General features: G+C 47.2%; 2 protein-coding genes across 5 annotated transcripts in view; one reads left to right on the plus strand and one right to left on the minus strand.

The window, feature by feature from the left end:
• Rtf2 (replication termination factor 2) overlaps positions 1-12,807 on the minus strand; it is a 69,661-nt gene that overhangs the window by 14,659 nt on the left and 42,195 nt on the right. The window lies entirely within an intron of this gene.
• Gcnt7 (glucosaminyl (N-acetyl) transferase family member 7) lies at positions 2,600-7,504 on the plus strand. The gene is made up of 3 exons (XM_008842607.1): positions 2,600-3,560; positions 4,523-4,618; positions 7,287-7,504. The coding sequence occupies exons 1-3, from the start codon at positions 2,600-2,602 to the stop codon at positions 7,502-7,504; spliced, it is 1,275 nt and encodes a 424-aa protein (XP_008840829.1).

Raw genomic sequence — 12,807 nt, forward strand, 5'->3', positions numbered from 1 at the left:
TGGCAACGTGCTGAGTTGCCATGCAGGGTAGTCGCAGGGGGAGCTGAGCCAGACTTCAGTGTCAGCTGGATGGAGACAAACAAGGTGGAAAGGTGACCAGTGAACCCCTAACCCACCTTTGTCCATTTATAAGAGAGGAAAAACCACTTAGGCCAGGCTGTGCCCTGAAGGGCACTGGGTTACCCCTGGGACCTGCCTTCATTTAATTACATAAACTGCTGAAACACCTAGTCCCTGAGGCTTGGCTGTAGGGAGAGGTTGACAAGGGGTTCACTCTGCCAGCCCCTAATCTCCTCAAAAGCGATACCCCAAACTTCCAAGGTACCTCAAGCCTTGGTACCTCATGAGACGTTTAGCCTACATTTTATTTTCACAAGGAGCCTCTTTCCTGCTCAGTTTCTGAATTCTGGGTGACCAGATGGGAATGAATGTATGTATGTATGTGAGTGCTGTGTCTGTAAAGGTAAGTACTGCATGCTTTATAAGGTCTGGTCAAAAGCATGCCCTAAGGCTCGTTGTATGGGGCAAGCAACAGACATCTACTGATTGTAAAACAATATAATGTAGGTCCTGGAGCAGTGGCTGCATGTTAGGTAGCAAGAAACTACAATGAAAGTCAACAGGCTAACAATGTCCACAACCCAAATATAGCTCAAAGTGCTGTCTGGTCCCAATGTCACATCTGAGGGAGACACTAGACACACAGCCTTGGGAATAAGACAAGACTTTCTGTGGAACTCAAAAGCCAGGATTCATAAACAAACAGCAGAACTCGACATTCTACCTGACCAGTTTTCTTCCCTAAATTCAAAAGGCCAATCCTGGTTGGCAGCAGCCACCGCATTACAGCAATGTCCAGTACTGCCGCTGTGCCTGCCGGTCACACCCCTACTGCGGTTCAAGTCAACTGCACTGGCAGCAAGGGACTCTCTCTCTCTGGCTTTTTTTTTTTGAGACAGGTTCTCCCTGTAGCCCCCAGCTGACCTTGAACTCACTATGTAGACCAGGCTTGAACTCACAGAGTGCCCAGCAAGTGACTTTATTTTCATGTGGATTTTAATCCCAATTCGTCAACTCATTTCAATAGGTTTCAACTCTGTAACCACAAAATGCCTCTTAATTTGTCAGGTCCTTTGTTGAAATGATTGGGTCTCAATGTAGCATGTAATGGGATAAAGACATAGGAATAACTCTTGAAGATGTGTGTGTGCAGCAGGTTAGTCCTCAGGGAAATGCAGAGTGGAACCTCAGGGAATCCTGCACACTGTGGGATGGTTACCATGGGAACTCTCCGATATGCAGCTATGTCCATCTGGAAAACCGTCCAGGGTGAAACTATATATCCAACATGTGGGCAGACATTCACTATCTGGTGTCTACCAAATAAAAACATCTGACTTGTACAGTGTTGAAAGCACCTTTGTAATAGAAGCTGGAAATGGCTTAAATGTCCATCAACAGCTAAACAAGCAGACTGTGCACAACCACAAGATGGAGTATCACGCTGATAAAAAGAAACTGTGTAAACTGCAGTGATGAGGCTCTCAGAACCGTCATCAGGAAAGTGGGGAAAGTCAGGCGAAGAGTGTGTGCTGTATGGGTCCGTCCACCTCAAATTCCAGAATGTGCAAATGAACCCAGTGGCACAGAAAGCCCAAAATGACTGTTCCAAGACTGGGGGAAAGATGGATGGACTGAAGTGGTAAGGAAACATAAGAGGCGAGACCTGTTATCCGATTGTGGCAAGAGTGTCACAGGAGTACACGTACATAAAAACTGGTCAAATTATAGCCAGGTGTACTGCATGCACCTGCAGTCCAGCCACTCAGGAGCCTGAGACAGGAGGATTGCTTAAGTCCTCGAGTTCAAGGTCAGCATGGGCAACATATGACATCTTTGTCCTAAAAAAAGGAACTCAATAAAAATCTGTTCAAATGATATTTTCCTATCTACCTATAACCTACCTACATATTATCTATCTATCTATCTATCTATCTATCTATCAATCATCTATCTATCTATCTATCTATCTTCAACAGGATCCCCTCTATCTACCTACGTATCTATAGACAGGGCCCCTTCTATCTACCTACTTACCTACAGACAGGATCCCCTCTATCTACCTATGTACCTATAGACAGGGTTCCCTCTATCTACTTACATACCTATAGACAGGGTCCCCTCTACCTATGTACCTACAGACATGGTCTCCTCTATCTACCTACGTACCTATAGACAGGATCTCCTCTATCTACTTACGTACCTATAGACAGGGTGTCCTTTGTAAGTAGCCAAGGATGACCTTCAACTTCTGCTCTTCGTGTCTCCACCTCCCCAGGGCAGGGATGACAGGTGTGCATTACCAGTTTATGCAGTGCTGGAGATGGAACCCAGGGCTTTGTGCATGTAGGCAAACAGTCTACCTGACCCACAACCTCAACCCCAAATGATGTACTTAAGTATAGGTATTTATCATGCTTCAGAAGCTGGGGGAGGGGGCGGGCTAAGTCACAGCATTCTCTAAATACTATTAATTGTTCTTTCAGGAAGCTGAAAGATTTCAAACTATGGTGGTAAGAATGCACTTGGAGCTCACAGCATGAGCCGGGCCACAAAGGCTGGACTGGTGGTATGTGGAGTGATCTGTGCCTTCATCTTTCTTTATTTAAGGAACTCAACTCCCGAACAGTCTGGGGAGCTCACCTACCCAGCAGTGGTAGAATGCGGCTTTTATCCAGATGAGCTGTGTTCAGCTTTATTTGAAGGGAAAGGGGCAGCCCCCCAAATTGCACAATTCTGCAAACCCCCTCCCAGTTCTGAAATACTTGCTCAATTGCACACACCAGGAAACTGCTCCAGGACGGCCCAGGGGCTGCACTTCATAACCAGACCCCTGTCTGCAGAGGAGGGGAATTTCTCTCTGGCGTACATTGTAAGCGTTCATAAGGAGCTGGCCATGTTTGTACAGCTTCTCAGAGCCATTTATGCACCTCAGAACGTCTACTGCATCCACATTGATGAAAAGGCCGCAAAGAAGCTTAAGACCACCATGCAAAACCTGGTGAACTGCTTTGAGAACATCTTTATTTCATCAAGGAGACAGAAGGTGGCTTATGACGGCCTTAAGAAACTTCAGGCGGAAATTAACTGCTTGCAAGATCTAGTGCATTCCAAGTTTCAGTGGAACTACGTCATGAATCTTTGTGAACAGGATTTTCCAATTAAAACCAACAAAGAAATCATACACTACCTCAGAAGTAAATGGAGAGACAAAAACATCACTCCTGGAGTGATCCCACCCTCAAGCCCTAAACTCAAGATGGGTCCAAGTCCCCTTAAGCCCAGCCCTGGAGAAAATACCTACATACCCACAAATAAAAAGTTCAAACAAAAACCACCTCACAACCTCACAATTTACTTTGGAAGTGCTTACTATGTCCTTACGAGAAAGTTTGCAGAGTTCATCCTGACTGATCCTCGTGCCAAGGACATGCTTCGGTGGTCCAAAGATGTCCCCACCCCAGAGCAGCTCTACTGGGTGACCCTGAACCGACTGAAAGGTGAGAACAGGGGGCTGTGCTCAGGCAGAGGCTGGGAGGAGTGGGACTCTCTTCAGCGGTTTTCTATAGCCTTGTACATATGTGTGGCCTGCATTTCACAAGGCCTTCTAGGAGAAGACACAGCATGGCTCTTGGCATAATGGTCTGGAATGTTCCTAGATGTGTGTGGACACTTTAGTCCCTCCCTAGAGAGCAGCACTGACATTCTGGTTCTCCTCAAACAGACTTTCGGAAATTCTGGGCATAACTGTCAGAAAAACTCTTCATTTACTCAATACTTCTCGATGAATAGTACTGGAGAGCCACTACAGCCCTGCCCTGTGCTGAGGGCTCCCTCCTATAGTCACTGCCCTGGGGCACTGAGGTGGGACACTGCAGTGGGACAGGCCTGGGCTACAGCGAGGCCCTGCCCCTGCCCCATGAGAGCCAGCAATGTTGTGTGGCAAAGCTGCTGTTTCTGCGGGATCCAATACCACCCTTAAGGTGGACTTACATAGTCTGTCTGAGGCTGACCGGCTCTTCCAGGGAGCACCACTTCAGGCTGGAACCTAATTCCATCAATCTAGGGAACAGTGTAGCCCAGCAGAAACCGTCTAAGGTCTTTTTTGCTCACTACAAACCTATTTTCAAATCACCTCCCAGGGCTGCTGCACAGAAACAAAGCCCAGAGTTCCTGCCTTTAACAGCAGCACGGGGAAGGTAGAGGCAGGCGGATCTCTGTGAGTTCTGGGCCACACAGTGAGCTCCAGTCCAGCAGTCAGACTTTGCTAATAACAACAATAATAATAAATAAAATTAAAAAGTGAGACGTAGGGATGGGTGGAGATTTGAGGCCATGGTAAAGCCCACCATTGCCAGTGCTATGCGCCATCTCAGGAAGATCAGTGGCAAGCACAGAACCTGCCCCCGAGAACCTGGAAGCTGCATTCCCCACAGTGCACGCTGTTTTTCCTCCCTCTCAGATGCTCCGGGTGCCACACCAAATGCTGGCTGGGAGGGACATGTTCAAGCCATTAAATGGAGAATGGAGGAAGGAGAAGTTCACAGTGGGTGCAAAGGTAAAAACAAAACCAAAACAGCCTAATGTTTACCTTGCAGAAGAAGACCTGCAGTCACGTTCAGTCTGCAGTGAGCGGTGCGCACTGAGCATGGGGTCAATTTCTACAAAAATTTACACTGTCAGAGTCAGAGGGAAAAGCATACAAACCATAAACACGCAGCTGATGAGCCCTCACAGGGCACACACAGCAGGGATGTAACTTAGAAGGGAGCTTTCAAATAAAACCACAGCTCCTCAGCTTCTTCTACCTGGATTTCAAACTCCAAGACAGGTGAGACCCCTGTTACAACAGAAGCCGGGTGGGCAGGTACAGGCACTTCTTCCTCCAAGTCAGGCTTTCCTGGAGCACAGCCACGCCCACTGCCACCCTCTCCTTTTCATATGGACTGTGACCGTGAGGGGCAGCACTGAGCATGAGGACACAGCCTGGGAGACCCACAAAGCACAGCAGGTCCTTAAAGACTTGCTGCTGCAAGGTGCTTCCCCTTCGCCCTCAGTGCTCTATAAAGGACATACAGAACCAGGCAGACCTGCAGTCCCAGCACTCAGGAGACAGAAGCAAGATCATCTCTGTGAGATTGAGGCCAGCCTGGTCTACATGGTGGGTTCAAAGCCAGCTGGGGCTACAGGGAGACCCTGTTATGAAAACAAAAACAAAAACAAAGCAGTATGGAACCAGGACCAGTGCAGGTTTGGGGGCAGACGTGTATTTCCAACCTCCTGAAAATTGTGTTTAGAATCATTTTCATCAGAATCTGGGAATGCAAGTTTAATTTATAGTTTAATTCATTCAATTTATGGAAATGTGTCCTGTGAGAACTGATCTGCAAAAGCAGACCATACTCGGTGAACACAACCAAAGCACAGACTGCCTCTCCTCACTGAAGGAGAGGTCTCAAGTAAACACTCTGAGGGCTCTGGGCCAGCTCCCCGCTGAGGTCCGGCTCCCCGCTGAGGTCCGGCTCTAAGGCCCTCACACAGGCACAAGGCCCCTCTTTACTTGCTCTGGTGCATTTCTTTCTGAGGGATGAGGTCTCCCTCTGTCTTCTTGTCTGGTGCCCCGGAGGTTCCAGTCATGGAGGATGGCGGCGGGGGGCGTTGAGGAGTGGGCCCCGAACTTATGAAACATCTGAAGGGACCTGGCTGGCTGGAAGTGTTCTCAGCACACCATTTGGGGGTCATGCATATGGAGCGGGAAGTGATGATGCTCTCTGTGCCTACCTTTAGGGGAGGAGGGGAACAGACCCAGATCCCCCATCCACCCCAAGCTCCACTTTGGAGATACCTGCTTGACGGGTGCAGACAGGTTTAGGGAGAACCAGTGGTTCACACACAATGCTAATGAATCCAACACATGACCAATGCTCTGCAAAGTTCATGCAAAATAAAGATGGAGGCTTCATGTTGGGGTACAGTGGAGACTGACAGGCTGTGTGGGAGACTAAGCGCCTGCAGCCAGCACCCTCTGGGGCCCTGATGTTTGACTACAAGCACTTTCTGAACCACCAGCAAGAACTACTGCCCAGGGACACTCACTAATAGTGTGCTTGCTCACAGCCTCCACTAGGACAGCAGACTGACATGCAAAAAAGCCCCACCCCCCTATTTCCCAACCATTTAAAAGACTAACCTAAAATAAACAGGATGCAGACATAGAGTGTCAGCTCTGATGCCAAAGCAGCTCACAGAGGAGAAAATACCGCTGCCAACCACTGTAGGTCGGAGGCTGGGCTACCAGTTTAGGGTGATGGGCTTTTTTTTTCCTTAAAGTTTTGATTTTTTAAAATGTATTTAATTTTTTAAAACTTATGTTTATTTTATGCGTCTAAGTGTTTTGCCTGCATGTAAGTGCATCCATGTATGCAATGCCACGGAGGCCAGAAAAGGGTGTCAGAGCCCCAAACCCAGGTCCTCTGTTAAGTGTAGCTAGGGCTCTTAACCACTGAGCCATCTCTCCAGCTCTTTATGCATTTTTGTTTTTATTTTTGGACAAAGTCTCACTATGCAGCCCTGGCTGGCTTGGAGCTCATTATGTATACCAGGCTGGCCTGGAGCTTACTGCCTCCCAAGTGCCATGATACAAGCACAAGCTACCACACTCAGCAAGGTTTTTGTGGACACCAATCCCATGACCCTCTGTGCTTTGCTCTGGTTGTGGGCAAGGTGTGGCTCCTATCTTTGTTGGTTCTTCAGAGTGAAGGTCTGACATAGGTGTAAGTCATTAAAACAGGACTCAGAATCCAGCTGTAACACAGAAGCACTTTTGTTTGTGTTTTTTGTTTGTTTTTGAGGCAGGGTCTCACTCTGTAGCCCGAGCTAGCCTGGCACTCACTATGTAGCCTAGGTTGTCCTCAAACTGGTGGCAATGCTCATGCTTCAGCTCAAGTGCTAGGACTGCAGTGGTGAGCCACCTTGCCTGGCGTAGCAGCATGTTTAGTGCCTCATGCTGCCCTGCTTGCTCCTCTCTCAACATCTCAGGAACACTCGAAAGGACTGCAAAGGCCTCTTCATTATAAATCCAGAATTCATTCAAGGACTGTCAATGTAGTTATGTGTGCTGTTTACTGTGAAGTGACCTCCCAGATTGCATCAGGAGTGTGCACCGCTTGTCTGTGCCAGGACTGGGTTGGTGGGGACTGGATAAATGTCTGTGCTTCTTTCCGCAGGCCACTATGCCCAAGACACTTGTGTTTACGGCCTGAGGGACCTGCCATGGCTCAGTCAATCACCAGCTCTGTTTGCCAAGTTTGAACCATCCGCAGACCCACTGGTGATGGTCTGCCTAGAGAGGCGGCACAGACTTACTGCACTTCGGCAGGCAGAGGTCCCCGCAGAGCCACACTGGCAGTTCCCACGGGAAAGCCATTTCAAGCCCCACCATTAGGAGACACCTGCTTTCTTGTTGGCACCACTGTTTCAATTTTGGATACAAATCAGTCCTAAAATGAACCCAGAAAAACACCACCAACAAAACTGCACAACTGACCACAACCCAGAAAAACACCACCAGCAAAACTGCACAACTGACCACAACCCAGAAAAACACCACCAACAAAACTGCACAACTGACCACAACCCAGAAAACACCACCAGCAAAACTGCACAACTGACCACAGCCTCAAGGAAGAAAGCACAAGGCAGCAGTGACTGCAGGGACCCTGGGGTGAGGGATCCTGCATCAGTGAACACCTCACCCTGGGGTGAGGGAAGAGACGCTTCCAAGGCTCCTGCATCAGTGAACAGCTGCTGTGAGATCAGGTGATGGGCACCTTGTCTTGTATGAGACACTGACAAAGAACAAAGCCCCACTGAGCATGCTTACCTGGAGCTCTACTTGTGACGGAATGATGTACAACCTTGCTCTGGAAAATTCCAGAAAAATACCTAGAGGTCTGTTTCTCTGGGTAAAATGAATTACCCCACAGCAGAGAAGACAACTTCTTCAGGCTGCCTGAAGTTTGTGTTCTTAGTTCGTCTACTAGATCATCCTGGCCTGCAGCACGGTCCAGGCCTGAGCTGGCCGGTGCCACCACAGTCACAGGGGCCCCTGTACTCGGGAATGTGGACAGAGACTGAGGAGGGCAATGTAGACTTTTATTTACTTCTTAAAGTTTAGCTACTTTGTGTGGCAAATGACTGCCAAGCTGGGCGGCACAGGTCAAAGGCACAAACGGCCTTGACCCCTTGAACCACAGACCCAGGTCCCTCCCTTTTCAGCCCCTCACATTTTTGTTGTTGTTGAAAGCCTTATACACTCTTGTTCTAGAAGCATTCAGTGTCACAGAGACTGCAGTGTACAACCACTACACAGCGTAACATAAAGGGGCCAGAAAGGCAGTCCATGGGATGAAGTACTTGCCACCGAGCCTGACGTCCCGACTTCAATCCCTGGGACCCACATGGTGGAAGGAGAGATTCAACTCTGCAAGTTGTCCTCTGACCTCCACATGTGGGCTGTGGCACACATGTACATGCACACACAGACACAGACACAGAAATAAAAATAAAAAGTTTTTTAAAACACAAGAGCTCCAGGAAGGAAAGGAAACAAACTGAGGTTTCAAATATGAAGAAATGAGCTCAGATTTACTGAGATCACGAAATAATCCTGGAAAAGCTAGACCGAATGAAAAGAGATTTTAAAGGCAGATACTATAAATCAACCTTAAGCAAACCATGTAAGGTTAGATTTTTTGTTTAAGCAAACATTTCCCCTTAACACACATGGAAAATGTTAGGGTCCCCTCCTCCTCCTCCAACAGGGTTACAGATCTGCTCCCAGCAGCCTCTAGCACCATAACAGAAGCTTCCTGAACACATTACTTCAGAAATGATGAAAGAAAATAAGAAACCTAGATAGTCTGGGCATGGTGGTGCCCACCTGTGATCCCAGCACTCGGGAGGCAAGCAGGACCAGGTGCTCAAGGTCTCCCTTGGCCAGATGGCAGTTCAAGCCAGTCTGGCTACAAGAGACCCTGTCTCAGAAAAGTTAAACAAAGGGCAACTGAAAGGCTCAGTGGGGTAAGACTGCATGAGATTAGGAGGTGGTGGTCAGGTGGTCACATCTGGTAGAAGGCCAGGCCAGTGGCCCAGACACTGCTCACTGTTCTGAATCAGACTCTTGGTATGTTCATGTCTAAAGGAACAAAGTTAAACCATGTGTAAGGCTGCCTTAGACACACTGCTAAGGCGGTGCACGGGGACAGGTACCAAGGTGACTTTTCCAGCTTTCTGGAAACAGAATCCCCTTGCTAATGTGTAAAATTTTCTGTGAAATTTTTCTATTAAATTTTTTTCCCAGAGAGACAGCTCAGTGGGAAAAGGTGCCACCTGACTGACAGAGAACCAAAGTCCTCTGAGACCGCTGCTGATCTTACCTGACTCTGAGAGTGCTACTAACCTTATCGATAAATCATACCAGGATTAGCCAGTCCCGGAACTCAGGGGGAACTGTTGGAGACAGGCTGTTGCTCGAGATAGCCTGTTCTGCTTGAGCAAGAGGCCCCAGAAGAAGAGACAGGTAGACCCCTGCAGCAGCATCTGCTTCCTCATGCCCTGGCCCCTATGTGATCTCCCAAGTCACAGCACAGTTGCTTCCATCATGCAGGAAGGCTGCGGTCCCTCGTTGCCCCCTCTGAATAAACGAGGTCCCGTCTGAGGTCTGGTATGGTCTCTCTCCTATTCCTGTATTCTGCACCCAAAACCCAACACTAGTCACCTGAGTTTGATCCTGGGACTCAAATGGTAGAGGGAGAGAACTCACTCCCAAAAGTTGTCCTCTGATCTCCACAAGTGTGTGCCTTCACTCACACACACACAAATAAGTGAGTAAAATAGGTAAACAAGCAACAGGTCTCTTATACAGCAAAGTTAAGGCTGCAGGCATGGGACACAGTAGTTCTCCAAGGCTTCACACTCACAAAGGGCAGAGAGTCTGGAGAACCCGAAAGGGCCACTAAAAATCAGAATCCCACTGGGCCTAGTGGTGTAAGCCTGTAATCCCAGAAACTTGGGAGGCTGAGATAGGAGAACTGCAAGTTCAAGGCCGGCCTGGGTAAAATTAGTGATACCTTGCCTCAAAGTTTTCCCTTCCCTGACTTTGTCTTTTCCTCTTTACCCTATCAAAAGAACATAAAACAAAAAAATCAGGTGTGGTGGTGCACCCCTTTAATCCCAGCACTAGGAGGCAGAGGCAGGTGGATCTCTGGGAGTTCCAGGCCAGCTAGGGCTACAGGGAGACCCTGTTAAAAAAGACCAAAAACCGCCGGGTGTGGTGGCGTATGCCTTTAATCCCAGCACTCGGGAGGCAGAGGCAGGCGGATCTCTGTGAGTTCAAGGCCAGCCTGGTCCACATAGTGAGTTCCAGGACAGCTGGGGCTACAGGGAGACCCTGTCTCACAAAAAAAAGACGACCCCCCCCCAAAAAAAACACACAAAAAAACCCCAAACTGGGCACAATGGTGTGCTGGTGGTATAAGACCCTGTCTCAAAAAAAAAAGACGAAGAAAAAAAAAAAAAGAAAAAGAAAAAAAAAAAGATCAAAAACCAACCCTCTACCCCCAACAAAACCTCAAACAAATAAACCCATATCCATTTTTGTTTTTACTTGAGACTTTAAAGCACCCACACCCCATTCACATACCTATAAAGCCAGAAAGCTAAAAAGGCAAAGGCTCCTACGTCACCCTGTATCTCATCAGCGTTTCTCAGACTTCACTGCTGTGCACAGTACCTGTCAGAATGCATGTCTGCGGCTCAGCTTCAAATTCAGAGTTTCTTTCTCTTTCCTTTCCCTTTCCCTTTGTTTTTATTTTCTATGTGTGTATTGCCTGCACGTAGGTTGATGCACCCATGTCATGCAATGCCTGCAGAGGTCAGAAGAGGGCGTCAGATCCCTAGAACTGGAGCTACAGACAGTTGTTAGCTGCCACATGGGTGCTGGGAATCAAACCTGGGTCCTCTTCAAGAACAGCCCGTGCTCTTAACTGCTGAACCACCTCTCCAGCTCTCCTTTCCTTTTTGTTTGAGATGTGGTCTCCCTGTAGCCCCAGATGCCTAGAACTCATTGTGTAGACTACTCTGGCCTTGAACTCACAATGATTCATCTGCGCCTAGAATTAAAGGCGTATGCCACCACACTGGATAAATTCAGATTTTTTTTTTTTGAAACAGGGTCTGACTCTGTAGCCTACCTGGGATTTTGTGAGGCCACTCCCAAGGCCCCAGGGCAGATATGGCTTTGGTAGGCTAAGGCTGGGCTCACAGCAGACCACCAGAGTGCCGAGTTCTCGTCCCCCCTCTGGCCTCCCTCTAGCATAGAGTTGGCAATGCACAGGACTGCCTGAAAGTCTGGATCCTGCCTCCACATGGTGAAGGAAGCTGTGTGTACCTGACTGGAACATGAGTTGGACTTCTGTGGGTACCCCTGAATAGCTGATCTTAAGCCATCAGTTCCCTCCAAAATAAACCTGAGAGAACCTGAACCCTGTACCAACTAGCTTTACATAACCAATAAAGAAAGGATCTAGGCACCCAGATAATAAAAACAGAAGCATACTTCAACTTAATTCTCATATCAGAATCATAAACAAAAGAAATTCATATGCCAAAACCACAACGAAAGAATAATAAAATGGAAAGCCAAGATACTATGTCTCCACCAAACCCCACCAATCCCGCAGAAGAGTTCTACAAGGAGAACACCCTAGAGATAACCCAGGACACTGAATTTAAAAGAACAATCATAAACATGATCAAGGAATGCAACGAATTTAAAGAACATATGCATAAACAAATCAAAAAGCTAAAAGAAGGTAGGGATAAACTTCTGAATGAATAGAAAAGAGAGATAGAAACATTGAAGAAAACTCAGGCAGAAGTGAAGAAGGAAGTGCAAAACTCAATAAGCCAACTTGAAACAACAGGGGAAAGCCTCACCTCTAGAATGAATGAAATGGAAAACAGAATATCAACACTGGAGGATAAAGCTGAAGAACTGGACCACTCAGGCAAAGAGTACGGAAAATTAAAAAAAACACAGGAATGGAATACACGAGAGATGTGGGACACCATGAAAAGACCAAATCAATGGATCACAGGAATAGAGGAAGGAGAAGAATTTCAGGTTAGTGGTGTTGACCAGATCTTAAACAGGATTGTAGAAGAAAATTTCCTGAAATTAAAGAAAGACATCCCCATACAAATACAGGAAGCACATAGAACACCAAATAGGAACTCCCCACAACCTATCATAGTAAAAACACTAAATGTACAGAACGAAGAGAGAATACTGAAAGTAGCAAAAGAAAAACAACAAGTCCCATACAAAGGAAAGCCCATCAGAATTACAGCTGACTTATCAGTGCAAACTATGAAAGCCAGAAGAGCCTGGACCAACATATTTCCACTTCCACATGACAATAGATGTCAGCTCAGAATACTATACCCAGCAAAAATGTCTATTATAGTTGAGAGGGAAAGAAAAATCTTCCATGACATGAATAGCCTGAAAGAATACATGTCCACAAAACCAGCCCTTCAAAGAATACTTGAAGCAATACAGAGAGCAGAGAGAGAAACAACTATACCACAAGGGGAACGAAAGAAAATAAAGGTATAATCTAGGAAATACAAAATTACAGAGAACACAAACAGCAATCAAAATGATGGCAACCAATACACATCTTT

Source organism: Nannospalax galili, unplaced genomic scaffold (genome assembly GCF_000622305.1).
Source record: "Nannospalax galili isolate Female #2095 unplaced genomic scaffold, S.galili_v1.0 scaffold231, whole genome shotgun sequence".
Taxonomy (NCBI): domain Eukaryota; kingdom Metazoa; phylum Chordata; class Mammalia; order Rodentia; family Spalacidae; genus Nannospalax; species Nannospalax galili.